The sequence below is a fragment of the Coenobita brevimanus genome, chromosome 114 (genome assembly GCF_032717465.1).
Source record: "Coenobita brevimanus isolate Jiangsu-jjx chromosome 114, ASM3271746v2, whole genome shotgun sequence".
Classification (NCBI taxonomy): Eukaryota; Metazoa; Arthropoda; class Malacostraca; order Decapoda; family Coenobitidae; genus Coenobita; species Coenobita brevimanus.
The window spans coordinates 1,216,662-1,237,553 of NC_137067.1; the positions used below are offsets into that span (position 1 = coordinate 1,216,662).

At 44.3% G+C, this 20,892-nt stretch overlaps 3 protein-coding genes across 3 annotated transcripts; 2 read left to right on the forward strand and 1 right to left on the reverse strand.

The window, feature by feature from the left end:
• Window positions 1-1,521: 1,521 nt before the first annotated feature.
• LOC145418464 (heat shock cognate 71 kDa protein-like) lies at window positions 1,522-4,599 on the reverse strand. The gene is made up of 2 exons (XM_080286882.1): window positions 4,451-4,599; window positions 1,522-3,807 (listed from the first exon to the last, which is right to left on the reverse strand). The coding sequence occupies exon 2, from the start codon at window positions 3,804-3,806 to the stop codon at window positions 1,854-1,856; it is 1,953 nt and encodes a 650-aa protein (XP_080143008.1). The 5' UTR covers window position 3,807; window positions 4,451-4,599; the 3' UTR covers window positions 1,522-1,853.
• A 2,897-nt stretch (window positions 4,600-7,496) lies between these two features.
• LOC145418463 (heat shock 70 kDa protein 1-like) lies at window positions 7,497-10,494 on the forward strand. Its single transcript, XM_080286881.1, has 2 exons — window positions 7,497-7,641; window positions 8,287-10,494. The coding sequence occupies exon 2, from the start codon at window positions 8,288-8,290 to the stop codon at window positions 10,232-10,234; it is 1,947 nt and encodes a 648-aa protein (XP_080143007.1). The 5' UTR covers window positions 7,497-7,641; window position 8,287; the 3' UTR covers window positions 10,235-10,494.
• Window positions 10,495-14,974: 4,480 nt separating this feature from the next.
• LOC145418466 (heat shock 70 kDa protein 1-like) lies at window positions 14,975-17,080 on the forward strand. Its single transcript, XM_080286884.1, has one exon. It carries the CDS (start codon window positions 14,975-14,977, stop codon window positions 16,922-16,924), a length of 1,950 nt encoding a protein of 649 aa, XP_080143010.1. The 3' UTR covers window positions 16,925-17,080.
• Window positions 17,081-20,892: the final 3,812 nt, after the last annotated feature.

A 20,892-nucleotide genomic window follows, 5' to 3' on the forward strand; every position in this document is an offset into this window, starting at 1 on the left:
CTCTCACCCCTTAAAAAAAAATAAAAAATAAAAAAATAATAATAATAATAATAACAATAATAAAAACACTCAGGATATCCTCTGTGTGTCACTCTTTCCTAGTTGTTAATTTTCCTGACACACTCTTCAAAAAGCGAGTTTATTTTCATGCTTGTTTTATGGATTTTGTGTGTGTGTGTGTGTGTGTGTGTGTGTGTGTGTGGAGAATAGGCGAGCGGCTGATGGGGTGTCTGTAGATTGTTCAAGGTACCCCTATACCTTCGTCTGTTTACCTCCGTTTTCTGTTAAGCACTAAACACACACACACACACACACACACACACACACGCTAGGGTTGCCAGATTAAGCCTTACGGAACTCACTACGCTCATTCGCAAACGGCAATAGGAAATATATCAGACCTAAATCTCCATAAAATCGCTGGACATTTTCAAAAGTTACCAAATACAGTTAAAATTAAGCAAAGACTCCTTAAAAATTTAATAAATGACTCACAAAGTTAAAGAAGAGGGCAATTGACAACATCTTCACATATCTCTCATACACGCACGTCCTCGTCGGCAATGAAGCTCCCTGACACCTTTTCCTAAGCGATTTATTTTGATTATTACACCTTACAGTCCTCTAAATCGAAGTGAAGTGGTCTACGGCCCTCGTATAGTCGAATTAATCTTTCTTCTTCTTCATCCTCCTCCTCCTCCTCCTCTTCTTCCTCTCATTCTTCTCCTCCTCTTCTTCTTCCTCCTTCTCCTCCTCTTCTTCTTCCTTCCTCTTTCTCCTCCTCCTCTTCCTCCTTCTTCTCCTCTTCTTCTTCTTCTCCTCCTCTTCTTCCTCTTTCTTCTCTTCCTCCTCATCTTCTGGGCACTACTTACTAACAAAAATTTTCTCAGCAAAGGACAAACCTCTCGTAGTGAAAGCGTTATGAAGGCATGTATCAAACCGTCCTTCTTGCCTCTCAGGACGATTTTATTCAAGTTAGGATTGATTTTGGGGAAGGAAGAGTTAAATAAAGCTCTAATAAATCCCTCCATTGCTAGACAGGGGCTGGAGAGGGGACCTTCACGTGGTGGCATTGATATAACTGGGCGGATCCACTGCCTGGCTACACAAATGTTCCCCAGTTCCGTCCCGATCGCCTAAGAGGAGAATGGTGAGCTCCAAATAGACAACTTCAGCCTGCAGTCCACTGGGTTCACGTTTCAGATGAACCTGGGGCTACTACTACTACTACCAGTGTTAGAGGCATTGCTAGTGTTGAACAGCGCCTGCTAGAAGGAAAAGTAGACTGAATAGGATGGTGCCTGAATCAAGGAGATAGTATTCTCCATGAAGATACACTCTGGGATACGGAACACGATATATGAACATCAACATCAAGGATTTATTTCTCCGTATTAAATCTGTTGTCGAGGTAAATCATGTTTTTCTGGCGTAATATTATTTACCATGACTGTTGGGAAGCACAAGACACACCAAGCACGTCACAGGAAGGTCTATATTTAAACACAGAATAACCAGATTTACAACATTTATTTATATTGATAAAAATAAATAACACTGTACATATATACAGACAAGTTTATTTCCATTGTGACAACTGTGACAAAAATAAAAAACCTTTATAATTATACAGACTTGTGCTAAACTGTACTGTGACAGTGAACAAGGCTTAGTTCCTTAACTCTAAATAATGTATCTGTGAATACTGTCTACAGTGATCATGAGAGTGGGATGAGTGATATCGGGAATGAGGCAGAGCGATGAATTGGAGAGGTGTATGAATGACAGTGACGCACGACGAAGGGAGGATTGCTTGACGGTAGATGACAGGCTGATGAATACCGGTTTAAAGCTTAGAATACCTCCTCGATGGTGGGTCCACTGCCACCACTACCACTACCACCACCACCAGCTGCCTGGCTGCCACAGTTCCAGCCCGTGCCAGAACCACCAGGTGCCTGGCCCTGCCCATGTACCTTGGCCGCCAGGGGGTGCCACACCTGCTCCAACTCCTTCATCTGATGCTCGTACTCCTCTTTCTCCGCCAACTGGTTGGCATCCAGCCACCTCAGCGTTTGCTCAGCTTTCTCCTCAATGGAACGCTTCTCATCGGTAGAGAGTTTGTCGGCCACTGATGGCTCAGACACAGACGCCTTGATACTGAAGCACAGAGCCTCCAACCGGTTCTTACACTCGACTCTCTGCCGCTGCTTTGCGTCGTCTTCTTGGTACTTCTCTGCCTCGTGAAGCATGCGATCAATTTCTTCCTTGCTCAGACGTCCCTTGTCATTGGTGATGGTTATCTTGTTCTCCTTGCCAGTTGACTTGTCTGTGGCTGATACGTTCAGGATTCCATTAGCATCAATATCAAAGGTGACCTCGATCTGAGGCACTCCACGAGGAGCCGGGGGAATGCCACTGAGCTCAAACTTGCCCAGAAGGTTGTTGTCTTTAGTCATGGCTCGCTCGCCCTCGTACACCTGGATGAGCACGCCTGGCTGGTTGTCGGAGTAGGTGGTGAAGATCTGCTGCTGTTTGGTGGGGATGGTGGTGTTGCGCTTGATGAGGGGCGTCATCACCCCTCCAGCCGTCTCTATGCCCAGTGAGAGTGGAGCCACATCCAGCAGAAGTAGGTCCTTGACGGTGTCAGACTGGTCCCCTCGCAGGATGGCAGCCTGGACCGCTGCACCGTAAGCCACTGCCTCATCTGGGTTGATGGACTTGTTCAGTTCCTTGCCATTGAAGAAGTCTTGTAATAGTTTCTGGATCCTGGGAATACGTGTCGACCCACCCACAAGCACTATGTCATGGATGCTGCCTTTGTCCATCTTGGCATCCCTCAGTGCTTTCTCCACGGGCTCCAGGGTGCCACGGAACAGGTCAGAACACAGTTCCTCAAACCTGGCACGAGTAATGGAAGTGTAGAAGTCCACCCCCTCAAAGAGGGAGTCAATTTCCACACTGGCCTGGGTTGATGAGGACAGTGTCCGCTTGGCCCTCTCACAGGCCGTGCGCAGCCGACGCAGAGCTCTCTTGTTGCTGGTGAGGTCCTTTTTGTGCTTCCTCTTGAACTCGTGCACAAAGTGGTTCACCAGCCTGTTATCAAAGTCCTCACCTCCCAAATGAGTGTCTCCAGCAGTTGCCTTCACCTCGAAGACTCCGTCATCAATAGTGAGGATGGATACATCAAATGTTCCACCACCCAGGTCAAAGATGAGAACATTGCGCTCACCTTTTCCTCCCACCTTCTTGTCAAGTCCATAAGCAATGGCGGCAGCTGTAGGTTCATTGATGATCCTGAGTACATTGATGCCAGCAATGGTGCCGGCATCCTTGGTGGCCTGGCGTTGAGAGTCATTGAAGTAGGCTGGCACTGTGATCACGGCATCCTTGACAGTGCATCCTAGGTAGGCCTCGGCTGTTTCCTTCATCTTGGTCAGAACCATGGACGAGATCTCCTCGGGGTTGAATGTTTTCATCTCTCCCTTGAACTGCACCTTGACCTTGGGTTTGCCGGCCTCACTGACCACGGTGAAGGGCCAGTGTTTCATGTCACTCTGTATTGAGGGATCATTAAAGTTGCGACCGATGAGTCGTTTGGCGTCAAACACAGTGTTGTTGGGGTTCATGGCCACCTGGTTCTTGGCAGCATCACCGATGAGTCTCTCTGTGTCGGTGAAGGCCACGTAGGATGGCGTGGTTCTGTTGCCCTGGTCGTTGGCGATGATCTCCACCTTGCCGTGCTGGAACACGCCCACGCACGAGTACGTCGTGCCCAGGTCGATGCCGATAGCAGGGGATGACATCCTGTGCAAGATAAAACCGACACATTAGTGCACTGAACACTTTTGTGTGAGCTGTTGTATGTAGGGTAAATTAATATGCTTAGAACTGTTAACGGTTAGAGCAGTTTCCTTATAAATAAAGCAAGACTTCCATCAAAAATCAATGGCATCCTTGTTAAGACCTGCAGCCAGAGAACATTATCTATTCAATGGAACTCGAGATGAATTTATTTATTTTCAGATAATAATGTCGTTATGAATGCATTAATTTAATGGGTTGTGGCTAGTAATTCGAACTGAAGGCGAGGTTGAATTGGTACTGCCGGTATTTTGATGTGTGCTAAACATTACATTTCAACATTACTAGTGAATGCACTCATTTTATTCGAAAAGACACTTGAAATTATTCTGTTTTAAGGATTATTTAATTTCCTTCAAAGTTTGATAGTGCACAGCGACACATTCACAGAAAGTTTGTAATTTTTTTTAATAAAGAATGAGACAAATGTTATTATCTTGTGGCTGAATTAAATTAAAAATACAACACTATCGTTTATCAATTTGGAACCAGGTGTACAGAATGTACTGAGTGGGTGTACAGATTGTACTGAGTGCATTTACCATTTCACGTCTAAAAATATGTCAGAAGTAGTAACATTGCTTACCTTAGATCAGTTGTTGTAGCTGCTGGTACAGATACTGTAGATACTGTTGCAAGTTGCAGTGACTCGTGTAGTTGTTGCACTAACTCGGCAGGTTATTGCACTACCTCGTACTTCAAAGGTAGTTGTGGTAACTGGTAAGGCTGCTTCTCTCTTACTGTCACCTGTGGAAATGTCTGGTCACCGCGCCTCGCCTCCTGTATATATATGCCCAGCCAGTTTCATGAGAACTTGCCAGAACCTTCCAGATGCATCGCGGCGGCCGTGACGTCACCCACCGGTGCGCCACTCTGACTGGCTGGCCCAGACACAGGGTTCGCGGCGAGTTCACGTTCTAGAATTATCTAGGCCTTTCCTGTCTTTTCTATATTCCTCTATACACCTCTCGCTCTCCTCACCCTCTGCCTCTCCTCCCCTCCCCTCCCCTCCACACTCTCTCTTTTTTCCCTCTCCATGCAATCTCTCCCTCTTCCTTCATCGTCATCCATCCCTCTTCTCATCCTCCCTCTTTTACACCCTCCCTGCACACTCCTGGGGAAGAATGCTAGTTGTTTTCTTGTGTGTGTGTGTGTGTGTGTGTGTGTGTGTGTGTGTGTGTGTGTGTGTGTGTGTGTGTGTGTGTGTGTGTGTGTGTGTGTGTGTGTGTGTGTGTGTGTGTGGGTGTGTGTGTGTGTGTTTTAATTTGCAGGGCTTTAATTTCTATATTTATATAGAAATGACACACCCTGTCATATCCACACCCTGTCATACCCACACCCTGTCACCGTGATCATTATGACCATCATCATCATCATCATCATCATCATCATCATCATCATCATCACATCACAATCACACCATCATCACCATCCAAGCAACAATATGTCACTACATCGCTTCATCTCAGTTACAGTCATCACCCAATCATCACGCTGCATATTCAAGGAGAAGATTTGGACTGAGCAAAATTGGCCACATGCCTTGATTACATGACGCACGTGTGGTTGATAGGTGGAAAAGTTAGCACTGTCATTCTCTTCGGTTTGAGATGTGAAGTATGGTATTCAGCACTACAGAAAACAGGAGTAAAGAGGCAATAATAATGATAATAATAATAATAATAATAATAATAATAATAATGAGAAGAAGAGGAATCACCACCACCACCACCACCACCACCATCACCACCACAATAACAACAACAAAAATAATAATAATAATAATAATAATAATAATAATAATAACTAGAATGGACCAACATGCAGTTCCTTTTAATTCAGTCAAGTCTAATCCAACATCAAACTCAACCCTATAAGTTGTCACACCATTATTTTAAACTACCTATAACTCAATCATAATTTTGTAACTCACTGTAACAAACAAAAAGTGCATATCATTTCATAATAAAGAAAGAAGAAAAATAAGAAGAAGAGGAGGAGGCGGAGGCGGAGGAGGAGGAGGAGGAGGAGGAGGAGGAGGAGGAGAATAGGTTGATACAAAAGGGAAACTAATGTGCACTAAAAAAATCATACATATTCACAACATCAAAAACACCAATTATTCAGTACATTAATAACAACTGTGTCTATTACAACTATTGCGAAATGCAGCTATTGCAAACTGTGTCTATTACAACTATTGCGAAATGCAGCTATTGCAAAATGTGTCTATTACAACTATTGCGAAATGCACCTGTTGCGCGATACAGCTATGACGTAATCCACACCTTTGTCATTAGGAACAGCTCTGCAAGTTTGTCGGGCTCTTTGTTACTGTACGGCAGCTGGAAAAAGACTACCCCCCTATAAAAGCACATTTAAATCCACTAGATCCGGAATTTGATATGGATCCGCGCCAAACTGTACACATTCGTAGATACCAACATCCTAAATAGGCCTGATTTTTTTCCATGAAGATCCATGCAATATTCACTGAAAAATTTACGAAAATGTCGAAGAACGCCCTATCTCGCAATAAAGTGAAAAAGAGAGAGAGAGAGAGAGAAAAAAATCCTGCCTCCGCACCTTTATCCGGATCGGCACCAAAATGTAATGGCGTGTATTCTGCGCCAAGGCACATTCTTCTACCAAGTGTCGTGGAAATCCGTCCAGTAGTTTTTGTGTAATCTTTGCTCACAAACCAACCAACACACAAACAAATGGACAGGGGTGAAAACATAACCTCCTTGGCGGACGTAATAATAATAATAATAATAATAATAATAATAAAAATAATAAAAAGCAGCTTATCTGAACGTGAACCCAGTAGACTGCAGGCTGAAGGTACACTGTTTTGATATAATGCCTTCCAGCCTTGAAAAAAATAGGATGACAGGATGTGGATATGACAGGGTGTGGATGTAACAGGGTGTGGATGTGACAGGGTGTGGATGTGACAGGGTGTGGATGTGACAGGGTGTGGATGTGACAGGGTGTGGATATGACAGGGTGTGGGTATAACAGGGTGTGGATATGAGTGGGTGGGTCCGACGGCGGAGAGAGAGAGAGAGAGAGAGAGAGAGAGAGAGAGAGAGAGAGAGAGAGAGAGAGAGAGAATGCATTACTAATTACAACGTATGTGAGGAAATGAAAGCACACACATACACATGAATAATCACACACACACACACACACACACACACACACACACACACACACACACACACAAACACACACACACACACACTCGAAAGAAACTAAACATGCTACCAGGAGAGAGGTGAAGAGAGGAGGAAGGAAAGTGAAGGTGGGAAGAGGGATGGATGACGAAGAATGAGGAGAGGGAGGCTGTATGGAGAGGGAGAGAGTGAAGAAAAGGGGTGTGGAGGAGAGGAAGGGTGAGAGAGGGATGAGGAGAGAAAAGGTGAGGGGAGGAAACATCTAGCAAAATCCAGAAACAAACTTTCCGCCAACCCTGTGTCTGGCTTAACCATTCAAAGTGATGCATCGATCAGTGACGTCACGGCCGCCGCGTTGCGTCTGGAAGGTTCTGGCAAGTTGGGGCCGAGGGACTGACGACACATAAATACAGGAGGAGAGGCGAGGAGGCCAGACACTACCACAACTGACAGTGAGAGAGAAGCAACCCTACGCATTACCGCAACAGTCTTCCTTGTGCGAGTTAGTGCAATCGCCTTTCAAGTCAGTGCAACAAACCAACGAATTACTGCAACTCGCAACAGTATCCATCACATCAGCTACTGCAACGAGTCTAAGGTAAGCATGTTAACTCCTTCGTGCTGTTTTTCTTAACGTGATATCGTAGTGACACTTGTTGCATTCCCCACAATCGCCCTAATATTGGCAATGAGATGATAGTTTGTATTTTATTCTACTGTAATGGTATAAAAATATTGTAAATGGTTGGCGTATGTAGTATGCATTCCTAAACACACTGCAGAAGAATTACTACGAATGTATTTTGGTGTTAAATCTAGTAAAAATGCAAATGACCCTTTATATACGTGCAGAATTAAGAAGTCTTTGTGGATAATAGGACCCCATTCACTAGCACTCTTGATGTGCAATATTTAGTACACAAATAAATACCTGTATTGGTAAAGATATCCCCGCTTTCCTCCCGTATCACAAGGCACTCACGACCCATTAGTTAAGTCAATTAATTCAGCAAAGAGGGTCTACGTTACGCAAAATAAATTCATCTCAAATTCCGCAAAATATAATACACTCTGGCTGAAAGTTTGAGCACTGATGGCAATGAACTTTGCTGAATGTTCTCACCAAAAATATGAAAATTACTGTAAACCTTTTGCATTATCCGGCATATAAGCTCATCGTACATACAACGAAGCTCACACAAAAGTGTTCAGTGCACTAATGTGTTTGTTTTACCTTCCACAGAATGTCATCCCCTGCTATCGGCATCGACCTGGGCACGACGTACTCGTGCGTGGGCGTGTTCCAGCACGGCAAGGTGGAGATCATCGCCAACGACCAGGGCAACAGAACCACGCCATCCTACGTGGCCTTCACCGACACAGAGAGACTCATCGGTGATGCTGCCAAGAACCAGGTGGCCATGAACCCCAACAACACTGTGTTTGACGCCAAACGACTCATCGGTCGCAACTTTAATGATCCCTCAATACAGAGTGACATGAAACACTGGCCCTTCACCGTGGTCAGTGAGGCCGGCAAACCCAAGGTCAAGGTGCAGTTCAAGGGAGAGATGAAAACATTCAACCCCGAGGAGATCTCGTCCATGGTTCTGACCAAGATGAAGGAAACAGCCGAGGCCTACCTAGGATGCACTGTCAAGGATGCCGTGATCACAGTGCCAGCCTACTTCAATGACTCTCAACGCCAGGCCACCAAGGATGCCGGCACCATTGCTGGCATCAATGTACTCAGGATCATCAATGAACCTACAGCTGCCGCCATTGCTTATGGACTTGACAAGAAGGTGGGAGGAAAAGGTGAGCGCAATGTTCTCATCTTTGACCTGGGTGGTGGAACATTTGATGTGTCCATCCTCACTATTGATGACGGAGTCTTTGAGGTGAAGGCAACTGCTGGAGACACTCATTTGGGAGGTGAGGACTTTGATAACAGGCTGGTGAACCACTTTGTGCAGGAGTTCAAGAGGAAGCACAAAAAGGACCTCACCAGCAACAAGAGAGCTCTGCGTCGGCTGCGCACGGCCTGTGAGAGGGCCAAGCGGACACTGTCCTCATCAACCCAGGCCAGTGTGGAAATTGACTCCCTCTTTGAGGGGGTGGACTTCTACACTTCCATTACTCGTGCCAGGTTTGAGGAACTGTGTTCTGACCTGTTCCGTGGCACCCTGGAGCCCGTGGAGAAAGCACTGAGGGATGCCAAGATGGACAAAGGCAGCATCCATGACATAGTGCTTGTGGGTGGGTCGACACGTATTCCCAGGATCCAGAAACTATTACAAGACTTCTTCAATGGCAAAGAACTGAACAAGTCCATCAACCCAGATGAGGCAGTGGCTTACGGTGCAGCGGTCCAGGCTGCCATCCTGCGAGGGGACCAGTCTGACACCGTCAAGGACCTACTTCTGCTGGATGTGGCTCCACTCTCACTGGGCATAGAGACGGCTGGAGGGGTGATGACGCCCCTCATCAAGCGCAACACCACCATCCCCACCAAACAGCAGCAGATCTTCACCACCTACTCCGACAACCAGCCAGGCGTGCTCATCCAGGTGTACGAGGGCGAGCGAGCCATGACTAAAGACAACAACCTTCTGGGCAAGTTTGAGCTCAGTGGCATTCCCCCGGCTCCTCGTGGAGTGCCTCAGATCGAGGTCACCTTTGATATTGATGCTAATGGAATCCTGAACGTATCAGCCACAGACAAGTCAACTGGCAAGGAGAACAAGATAACCATCACCAATGACAAGGGACGTCTGAGCAAGGAAGAAATTGATCGCATGCTTCACGAGGCAGAGAAGTACCAAGAAGACGACGCAAAGCAGCGGCAGAGAGTCGAGTGTAAGAACCGGTTGGAGGCTCTGTGCTTCAGTATCAAGGCGTCTGTGTCTGAGCCATCAGTGGCCGACAAACTCTCTGCCGATGAGAAGCGTTCCATTGAGGAGAAAGCTGAGCAAACGCTGAGGTGGCTGGATGCCAACCAGTTGGCGGAGAAAGAGGAGTACGAGCATCAGATGAAGGAGTTGGAGCAGGTGTGGCACCCCCTGGCGGCCAAGGTACATGGGCAGGGTCAGGCACCTGGTGGTTCTGGCACGGGCTGGAACTGTGGCAGCCAGGCAGCTGGTGGTGGTGCTGGTGGTGGCAGTGGACCCACCATCGAGGAGGTATACTAAGGTGCACAGCAGTATTGTGACAGCCAGGCAGCTGGTGCTGCTGGCAGCACCAGAGCCACCGATGAGCTGGAATACTGAGGTCGCTTTATGTCAAACAAATTAAGTTCATCTCATTTTGGCTGTGATATTGTGGGTCACCCTGTCAGTAAATGTCTATACCCGGAGTTATGGGTTTAATCATTATTTGTTTTACTTGTTCTATGTTCTAGTCATATATTTTTGAATAAATGTAGTTTTACATACATACAAATAAATGAAATGATGAATTCTGTATTTTATTATTCCTTCGATCTGCGTATTGTATATGTATTCAATGTAGTAATATCTTAATGACATTTGTTGGAAGGAGAAAAATGTGCTACTGGATAAAAGTACAATTAAAAAAATATATATATTCCACATGAAGACATTCCTTTATGTCTTTTTTCATAACTGGGAGCTCCTTTAAGCTCATTTAGTCGGCAACATACTGTCACTAAAGAAAATAAAGCTTGCGTCAATGGTTTAAAATATATAAACAAACCTCATGTTAACATTATCACCAAAGTAATATCTGACGTGTCATAGCCTAGCAATGTTCTTACCTTTGGTTTGGTCTGCCATTCCTAGACTTAAGATCACATGTTTGAACCTTAATTGGAAAGTGGAGCGCAAACTAGGAATTTTCACGATCATTTCTGCAGTACATGATGGGGATGGAAAGTACCTGATCTATATATATCTTTGACGTCACTGTGTAATTCAAACTGCAGGCTGATCGTACATATTAACCACAGGCCTTCCATAATTAACAGTCAGAAATTAGGGACCTGCATTCCACATCCTGAATTAAGGTCTAAGCATGCGGTCATTGGTCTCCCATTACTCTGGCAACATACGCACCTGGTACAGCATCAGTGTGTAGCAGAGGTGTGGCATTCGGTACACTTAACAACCTTGACGTAATGACATGATTGTTGGTGGCACTGACACGAAGGAACGATGGTGTTAAATATTACGTGACGTGACCAGGTAAATGTGATGCATGACCGTCCGAATTAGTACCCAGACCTCTGCCTCTCACACACACTGTCCCAGGTTCACGTGTGGCCAATTGCACGTGTATATGCTAGGGATAAGATGCAGCCATACTTTTAGATTTTAAAAGGCTAATCGCACTTCACAATAACGACACAGACTGGAAGCGGAGCAGAAGGAAAGGCTTTAGGAAAAATCAGACGAAGGTTTCCAGTTGCTTCCCTCCACAAAGTACCATCAGTATGTCATTTCTTTCTCCCTTAATGATAAACTGAGCCAAAGATATTGATTTAAGACCCATGAGAGCTCAGAGGAGAATGGCAAGACTTAAGTAAGAGGGACAATGTAGTGTTGTGAGAAGAATATAAAGGTAAATGGGAGAGACATAGTTGCAGCCCAGGCTCATCTGAACGTGATATTGGGGAAAAAATAATCAGAGAAGTTAGTAAGTAGAGAAGACCCGGATTGATTGATTGATTGGCAGGCTGATTGGTTGAATGATAGATAGATTGATTGAATGATAGATTGGTTGAATGATAGATTGATTGGTTGAATGATAGACTGATTGGTTGAATGATAGATTGATTGGTTGAATGATAGATTGATTGGTTGAATGATAGATTGATTGGTTGAATGATAGATAGATTGGTTGAATGGTAGACTGATTGGTTGAATGATAGACTGATTGGTTGAATGATAGATTGATTGGTTGAATGATAGACTGGTTGGTTGAATGATAGACTGATTGGTTGAATGATAGATTGATTGGTTGAATGATAGACTGATTGGTTGAATGATAGATTGATTGGTTGAATGATAGATTGGTTGAATGGTAGATAGATTGGTTGAATGATAGATTGGTTGAATGGTAGATTGATTGGTTGAATGATAGACTGATTGGTTGAATGATAGACTGATTGGTTGAATGATAGACTGATTGGTTGAATGATAGACTGATTGGTTGACAGATTGATTGACTGATAGATTGATTGAATGGTAGACTGACTGACTGACAGATTGAATGGTAGATTGATTAGCTGAATGATAGATAGATTGATTGATAGATTGATTGGTTGAATAATTGATTGGCTGATTGACTGGACATTCTAGCACCATAAGACAAAGATCACGAAGGAAAAAGAAGATGAAAAAGTAATATTTACCTAATTGAGATAATGATGGCAGGGTTGGCGTTGATAGAACTGGCGTTGATAGAATTGGCGTTGATGGAGTTGGCGTTGGTAGAATTGGAGTTCATAGGGTAGACGTTGATAGAGTTGGCGTTGATAGAATTGGCGTTGATAGAGTTGGCGATGATAGAGTTAGCGTTGATAGAGTTGGCATTGATAGAATTGGCATTGATAGAATTGGCATTGATAGAGTTGGCGTTGATAGGGTAGACGTTGATAGACTTGGCGTTGAAAGAGCTGGCGTTGATAGAGTTGGCGTTGATAGAGTTGGCGTTGACAGAGTTGGCGTTGATAGAGTTGGCATTGATAGAGTTGGCGTTGATAGAGCTGGTGTTGATAGAGTTGGCGTTGATAGAGTTGGCATTGATAGAGTTGGCGTTGATAGAGCTGGTGTTGATAGAGTTGGCGTTGATAGAGCTGGTGTTGATAGAGTTGGCGTTGATAGAGTTGGCATTGATAGAGTTGGCGTTGATAGAGCTGGTGTTGATAGAGCTGGTGTTGATAGAGTTGGCGTTGAAAGGGTAGACGTTGATAGAGCTGGCGTTGATAGAGCTGGCGTTGATAGAGCTGGCGTTGATAGAGCTGGCGTTGATAGGGTAGGCGTTGATAGAGTCGACGTTGGCGCAGCTGTTGTTCGCAGAGTCAGTGTATGGGTTAGAGCCAACCTAGAGGGCAGGGGCACTACCAGGCCCACCACCCCCTCCCTTTTAGTCGCCTCTTACGACACGCAGGGAATACGGGGGCAGTATTCTACATCCCCCCACCCCAGGGGGTCCTAGATAAATGCGGCAAGATATGAGGCTTGCCTAGAGTGAAGCACCAAGCCTGTGAAATACCAAAGGGAGCTGAAGTGAAGTACAGGAGTGAAGTGCCAGCCGTGTGATATGCCAAAGGGACCTATAGTGAAGCACCATGCACATGAAAAGCCTTAAAGTGAAGTACAATCAATGTGAAAATCCTTAGGTGGGACTGACTGACGGGGCCAATTCCAGAGATGCTGCCATATCTGTAATTAGGCCATCGGATTGAATGGGTTAATTGGAATATTCTTGGCATCTCTCTCTCTCTGACACACACACACACATATACAGTACATACAGACACACTAATGCACTTACACTCATACACACACACACACACACACACACACACACACACATACACACAAATTAACATGACAAAAATAACAGCCAAAGACAAATATAAAGTGAGTGAGAGCAGGTGAGGATAGGGAGGAAAGGAGGGAGGTGTGAGGAGAGTGTACGTAATGAGCGAGGTATGAGATGAATAGTGAGGAGAGGAAAGGAGGGATGGAAGTGTGGAGAGAAAGAGGGAATTATGAGACAAAGATATGAGGAGAGGAAGGATAAGGAGAGGGAGGGATGAAGGTGAGGAAAAGAGTTCAAAGGAAAAGTCTAGAACAGATAACTCTGGAACACAAACTCCCCCCCAACCACCTGCCCGGCTCAACCAATCCCAGTGCCAGCCTCTCAGTAACGTAACGCCCGCATCCGTCGCTGATTGGAGAAGCATCTGGCACGTTCTCTTCTGGCACGTTCGGTGGAGGCTGCCGCGTTATATATACGCGAGGCGAGGGGCGGAGAGCAGACATTACCACAGCAGACAGCGACAGAGCAACAACCTAACGCAACAAGCAAGAATCTTACCAGTTACAGCAACAGTCTAAAGAGTACGAGTTACTGTAATAACCTTCCAATCTACTGCAACAACCTCACCGAGTTACTGCAACTTGCAACAGTACTTAGCGTTACACCAGTAACTACAGCAACTACTTTCAGGTAAGCAGTACTTAGATTTCTATTGTCACTCACTGGTAAGAACTCTGCAATTTATCTGGTGTTATTAGTCACGGTTCGATAGTGTCCTATATAGATATTAGCGATGTAACTGTATACAATAGTTCATAACACTTGTGCCGTTCATTTATAAGCAAATTATTAGTTCTCTACTGTGAAAGCATCGCACCCAATAACATGTATTTAACACAGTGTAATACCGTCGTAGATCGCATAATCACATTCATCAAAGTGCAACACAGCACGCATCAATATATTGCTCAACCTCCCCTCCCCCATACTTCCGGTGGCTTATTGTTAGCCAGTCACACCCCACCAAACTTGGTCCTTTCAGCAGAAGCAACCTCTGCTGAATATCTATCAGTCTATCTATATATTTGTAGTTATTGGGATATCAAAAATATGTCCTCCGCAACTGAACAATGAAGACATTACTCTGAATCGGCAAACTCTTTCTTCCCTCAAACATAGGTATAATCGACCCCATAATAAACCACCTTTAACTTTTTCTGAAATGGCAGCAGGATGTGATTACTAGCGACAGGACAAACAGAGCACACATGGTGAAAAAAGCAAACCTTGCTAAAAGGCTTCCAGTATTATTGTGAAAAATTCCCTTACATTCCACAATAGCCGACATAATATTGTACGAAAACACAGAACGAAACAGAAACAAATGCACTGTGCACTGACGTGTTTGTTTTACCTTCCACAGAATGTCATCCCCTGCTATCGGCATCGACCTGGGCACGACGTACTCGTGCGTGGGCGTGTTCCAGCACGGCAAGGTGGAGATCATCGCCAACGACCAGGGCAACAGAACCACGCCATCCTACGTGGCCTTCACCGACACAGAGAGACTCATCGGTGATGCTGCCAAGAACCAGGTGGCCATGAACCCCAACAACACTGTGTTTGACGCCAAACGACTCATCGGTCGCAACTTTAATGATCCCTCAATACAGAGTGACATGAAACACTGGCCCTTCACCGTGGTCAGTGAGGCCGGCAAACCCAAGGTCAAGGTGCAGTTCAAGGGAGAGATGAAAACATTCAACCCCGAGGAGATCTCGTCCATGGTTCTGACCAAGATGAAGGAAACAGCCGAGGCCTACCTAGGATGCACTGTCAAGGATGCCGTGATCACAGTGCCAGCCTACTTCAATGACTCTCAACGCCAGGCCACCAAGGATGCCGGCACCATTGCTGGCATCAATGTACTCAGGATCATCAATGAACCTACAGCTGCCGCCATTGCTTATGGACTTGACAAGAAGGTGGGAGGAAAAGGTGAGCGCAATGTTCTCATCTTTGACCTGGGTGGTGGAACATTTGATGTGTCCATCCTCACTATTGATGACGGAGTCTTTGAGGTGAAGGCAACTGCTGGAGACACTCATTTGGGAGGTGAGGACTTTGATAACAGGCTGGTGAACCACTTTGTGCACGAGTTCAAGAGGAAGCACAAAAAGGACCTCACCAGCAACAAGAGAGCTCTGCGTCGGCTGCGCACGGCCTGTGAGAGGGCCAAGCGGACACTGTCCTCATCAACCCAGGCCAGTGTGGAAATTGACTCCCTCTTTGAGGGGGTGGACTTCTACACTTCCATTACTCGTGCCAGGTTTGAGGAACTGTGTTCTGACCTGTTCCGTGGCACCCTGGAGCCCGTGGAGAAAGCACTGAGGGATGCCAAGATGGACAAAGGCAGCATCCATGACATAGTGCTTGTGGGTGGGTCGACACGTATTCCCAGGATCCAGAAACTATTACAAGACTTCTTCAATGGCAAGGAACTGAACAAGTCCATCAACCCAGATGAGGCAGTGGCTTACGGTGCAGCGGTCCAGGCTGCCATCCTGCGAGGGGACCAGTCTGACACCGTCAAGGACCTACTTCTGCTGGATGTGGCTCCACTCTCACTGGGCATAGAGACGGCTGGAGGGGTGATGACGCCCCTCATCAAGCGCAACACCACCATCCCCACCAAACAGCAGCAGATCTTCACCACCTACTCCGACAACCAGCCAGGCGTGCTCATCCAGGTGTACGAGGGCGAGCGAGCCATGACTAAAGACAACAACCTTCTGGGCAAGTTTGAGCTCACTGGCATTCCCCCGGCTCCTCGTGGAGTGCCTCAGATCGAGGTCACCTTTGATATTGATGCTAATGGAATCCTGAACGTATCAGCCACAGACAAGTCAACTGGCAAGGAGAACAAGATAACCATCACCAATGACAAGGGACGTCTGAGCAAGGAAGAAATTGATCGCATGCTTCACGAGGCAGAGAAGTACCAAGAAGACGACACAAAGCAGCGGCAGAGAGTCGAGTGTAAGAACCGGTTGGAGGCTCTGTGCTTCAGTATCAAGGCGTCTGTGTCTGAGCCATCAGTGGCCAACAAACTCTCTGCCGATGAGAAGCGTTCCATTGAGGAGAAAGCTGAGCAAACGCTGAGGTGGCTGGATGCCAACCAGTTGGCGGAGAAAGAGGAGTACGAGCATCAGATGAAGGAGTTGGAGCAGGTGTGGCACCCCCTGGCGGCCAAGGTACATGGGCAGGGCCAGGCACCTGGTGGTTCTGGCACAGGCTGGAACTGTGGCAGTCAGGCAGCTGGTGGTGGCAGTGGTAGTGGTGGCAGTGGACCCACCATCGAGGAGGTATACTAGGGTGCACACCAGTATTGTGGCAGCCAGGCAGCTGATGGTGGTAGCAGTGCCGGGCCCACCACTGAGGAGGTATACTAAGGTGGAAAATGGTACAGTATTCATCTCTACATATGGACATACTGTACATTTCATTCCTGAAGAGGTGGCCAGTATTAAATCTCATCCATATCACCATCAAGCGTCCCTTTATCACACAACACTTGCCAATAAGTCTCTCAAGTTTAGTAATCTGCCTCAGGTTCCATCTCACCTTTCCCCTCTCTTCACCATTCCTTCTCACTCTTTCCCTTTCTTTTCACTATTTATATCTAACTGTCACACTTCCATTAGAGTTAATGCAGGATATGTATGCTAATTTATACTGTGACTGTTAACAAGGCTAAAAATATGTACAAAGTTATTTATTTTACTTTTATAAATAAATTATTTATGACTGATTCTTATATGTTTGAATATTTGTTCCCAGGACATGTATATTGTTTCCTTCACTTTAAAAAATTAGTGTTAAAATCAGTGAACCCAGAGAAGATGTGAAATCTTCTGCCATGAGGTATGATTATACAGGAAAACTTTCAGAGATTTTATGATTAAAAAAAAAAAGGTCAGGTAAACAGAATTGAGAGTTCCACCCAGAAAAACGCAATCATGTGATGATAGAACATGAAAGAACATGGAGAGAGAGAAAAACAGATACAAATTGTGAAAAAGGTTGCATGGATAAAACCAGGAGCATGATTTGGGACTTGTACATAGTAATCAGAGCTGAAAATGGAAAGAAGAAATATGTATAAAGGAAAACAGAAGTAGAAAATATTGTGATGATGCTTAGATGAATAAAAATGACAATGATATGGGACTGATTATATAAAAACAGTAATCTGTGCTGTGAATACCTGAAACAGTTAAGAAAGCAAATTAGATACAGTACGTTGGTTTAATAATAATTCTGGAGGACTTAGATATACTTAAAACACTAATCCTAGTAAGACCTCGTCTGGAAGTTACAAATCAGAATTGGTGTCCGTACTTTAAGAAATGTGTTACAATGACTGAAAATGTACAACAGAGAGCACTGAAACTCATACCTGGACTACAACATAATGTCATATCCAGAAAAATTAAAAGAACTGGAACTGCCTACATTTGTAAAAGGAGACATGACAGAATGCCGTGATGAGATATTTATAGGGAAATAAGATGAAGTTGGAGGCAAAGGATCTGCTTGATTTAAAAGAGTTACAAACTCAGGTATATATACACAGAGATTAAATTTAAAATCAGAAACAAGTTAATTTTATGGAGACATTCACACATACAGCTATTGATACACACAACAACTTGCCAGAGCATAGTGTACATGCATCAGATATGTCAGGTTTTGAGAAATTCCTTCATAAACACTGAAAACTACAAGACTTAGCACATCTATATGGTTATCTATCTATCTATAACCAAATTACTTAAACCTGTAAAGGGTGGCCACAAACAAATCGCCTATATGTCACCCTGTCCCCAGCCAATTCAATGTCCACCCCTCAACTTACAACTCCCCTCTCTCATACACCACTCCATCTCATCCTCGGTCTCCCCCTTCCTCTTCCCCTATCCACCTCACTCATGATCACAGAGGAAAAATACATATCTAAAGTCACAGACTGAAAAGTGACATAGAATCTATCTGAAGTAATCTAAAACATTCTATCTATCTATCTATAGCCAGACGCCACAATCCCATAATGCATTTGTTTTACGGGGAGGGGCACTAACCTTCTGCCAACCCACTTGCTGACAAATAGGGAACACGTGTGGGTAGGTTATATGGTTACCACCCAGCATTGTAAATGGTTTCAAGGCTTACAGGAAACCATTAGGCTTGTCATTCAATATAATGCCACCTGAAAAGGATAGAAGAGTAATAAAAAGTGACAGAAAAGATGGGAGAAATAGGAAGAGAGGAGGGCAGACACAGAAAAAGATTGATAAAGGTGAAGGAAGAAGCAGGCAGCATTACATCAAGTGCTGCCTACATATTCCTTCATCATTACCATTCTTTTTCTGTGTCTGCCCTCCTCTCTATAACACTCATTTGCCATAACAAATTCTGTTTAACAGTGTATAACAATTAAAACAGCTAAGGTTGCTTGTATGAATGATGATAAATAATTCTACACAAATTTTTAATAATACTTCAGCACTGCTTTGGATCAGATGCAGCAGTTGAACAGAGGGTGAAAGTTTGATCAACACTTCACCATTTCCATTTCCCACTGCCTTCTTGATTCACTGTTTGCTGACAAATTGGAGAAAGAAACAGCGATGTGGGATTCAGTGTGTACTGACGTTTTGCCTCATGGCTTCATCAATAGTCAATACACACTCAGTCCCACATCGGTGTTTCCTTCTCTACTGCCTTCTGCTGGTGAACACTCCTGAGAAAGACCTTATATGTTTTTTACCATGGACTCTTTAATAATCCGAAAAGGACACAAATACATCTCTATCTATCTATATACCTAGGCTGCTTCCCCCAAGGAAAGGGAGGTAGCCGAGACAGGACGACTCACTCTCAGTTAGAAACCAGTTCTGCACAAATACATGACAAGGTATAAGTGTTGTGCCACCCCTGGCTGTTTGATGAAGCAGTACCATCAACTACTACTACTACTACATGCAGGGCTTTGTGGTTGACAGCACCTCGCAACAGTGGGGTGTGGGGAAAAGTGTGGAGGCTTAGTTTGTGGATGGATACTGTGTTTGTGTCGCTCTACCCAGCTAACAGGGGCACCATAGCAGGCTTCACATCATCCTCGTATCAGGTTTCATGGTTACCACCGTGTTATACATGGTTTCTTAGGTTACATAAAACCATTAGGCTTGTCACTGAGTGTAGAGGCACCTGAAAAGGAAAGATAAGTAATAAAATGTGACTGGGAGGAAAAGGAGAAATAGTAAGAGAGGAGGACAGAATGATTAAGGTGAAGGAAGAAGTAAGTAGCACTACATCAAGTGAGTGGATGTTGGTCACCACCACTACCTACCACCTCTTAAGAATGGTAAAAGGATAAAATCATGAAGTAAAGATAGCCTACTTTTTCAATGCACCTTCTCTATTAGGTGGTTTCCCTAATCTAATTAAAGAGAAAGTCACTACTGAAAATTAAAAATGGGAAAGCAGTCTGGATTCTTGTGTTACTGCCATCCATGTCGAAGAGTTCCTGGTGTGGAAAAAGGCATCAGTAATATATGATAGTCTGCATACTTGGAATATGGAACTTTATTTATGGATAAAATATGAAACTTCAACAACATTTGAAGTGTACAGTTAACAACAAATTCTTTTCAACTGCTCTGGAGAACATGAATACGAACTTATCTCATGAGTTTCTAAAAAAGCATGTGGATTACCAAAAGCTGCCATATGCTAAACACAATGGAAAAGTACTTGTGCATCAACAACGGAAATGGTTTATAAAAATACAAATATACAGTATCTAGATTAGTACAAATGTCACTAGTTATCCTTCTATTTACCTGAAAAGAGGAATCACAATATTGACAGTCTCTGATAAAGGTATAAATTCATATATGGTGGCAGTGCTGGATTTAGGCATAAGCTAAACACACTACAACTTAGGGCCTCACAATCTGCAGGGACCTCACAAAATGTCGGATCTTTTTTTGGGCTTTTAAAGTTTTACATGGCTTTTTATCTGTACTGTAGTTTTGAAAATGATGTGTTGCAAATATCTATGTGTAGTTTTGAAATGGCTTTATATGTAATTAACTTAAGCAATATTTCAGGCCTAAATTTTCTGTTTTCAGGTTTGCCTTCAGGTGTAACTTTTTAACAAGAGGCCTCCATGCTTTATACAGCTTAGGACCTCACCAAGTCTGAACCCAGCACTGTATGGTGGATACTATCATTAGTTAAAAGGTCAAGTAATAAAAAGTATGGTCCACAAATGTCA

Excerpts from the sequence above, each read along its gene's own strand:
- LOC145418463 (XM_080286881.1), top strand. The coding sequence starts at position 8,288 with ATGTCATCCCCTGCTATCGGCATCGACCTGGGCACGACGTACTCGTGC.
- LOC145418466 (XM_080286884.1), top strand. The coding sequence starts at position 14,975 with ATGTCATCCCCTGCTATCGGCATCGACCTGGGCACGACGTACTCGTGC.
- LOC145418464 (XM_080286882.1), bottom strand. The coding sequence starts at position 3,806 with ATGTCATCCCCTGCTATCGGCATCGACCTGGGCACGACGTACTCGTGC.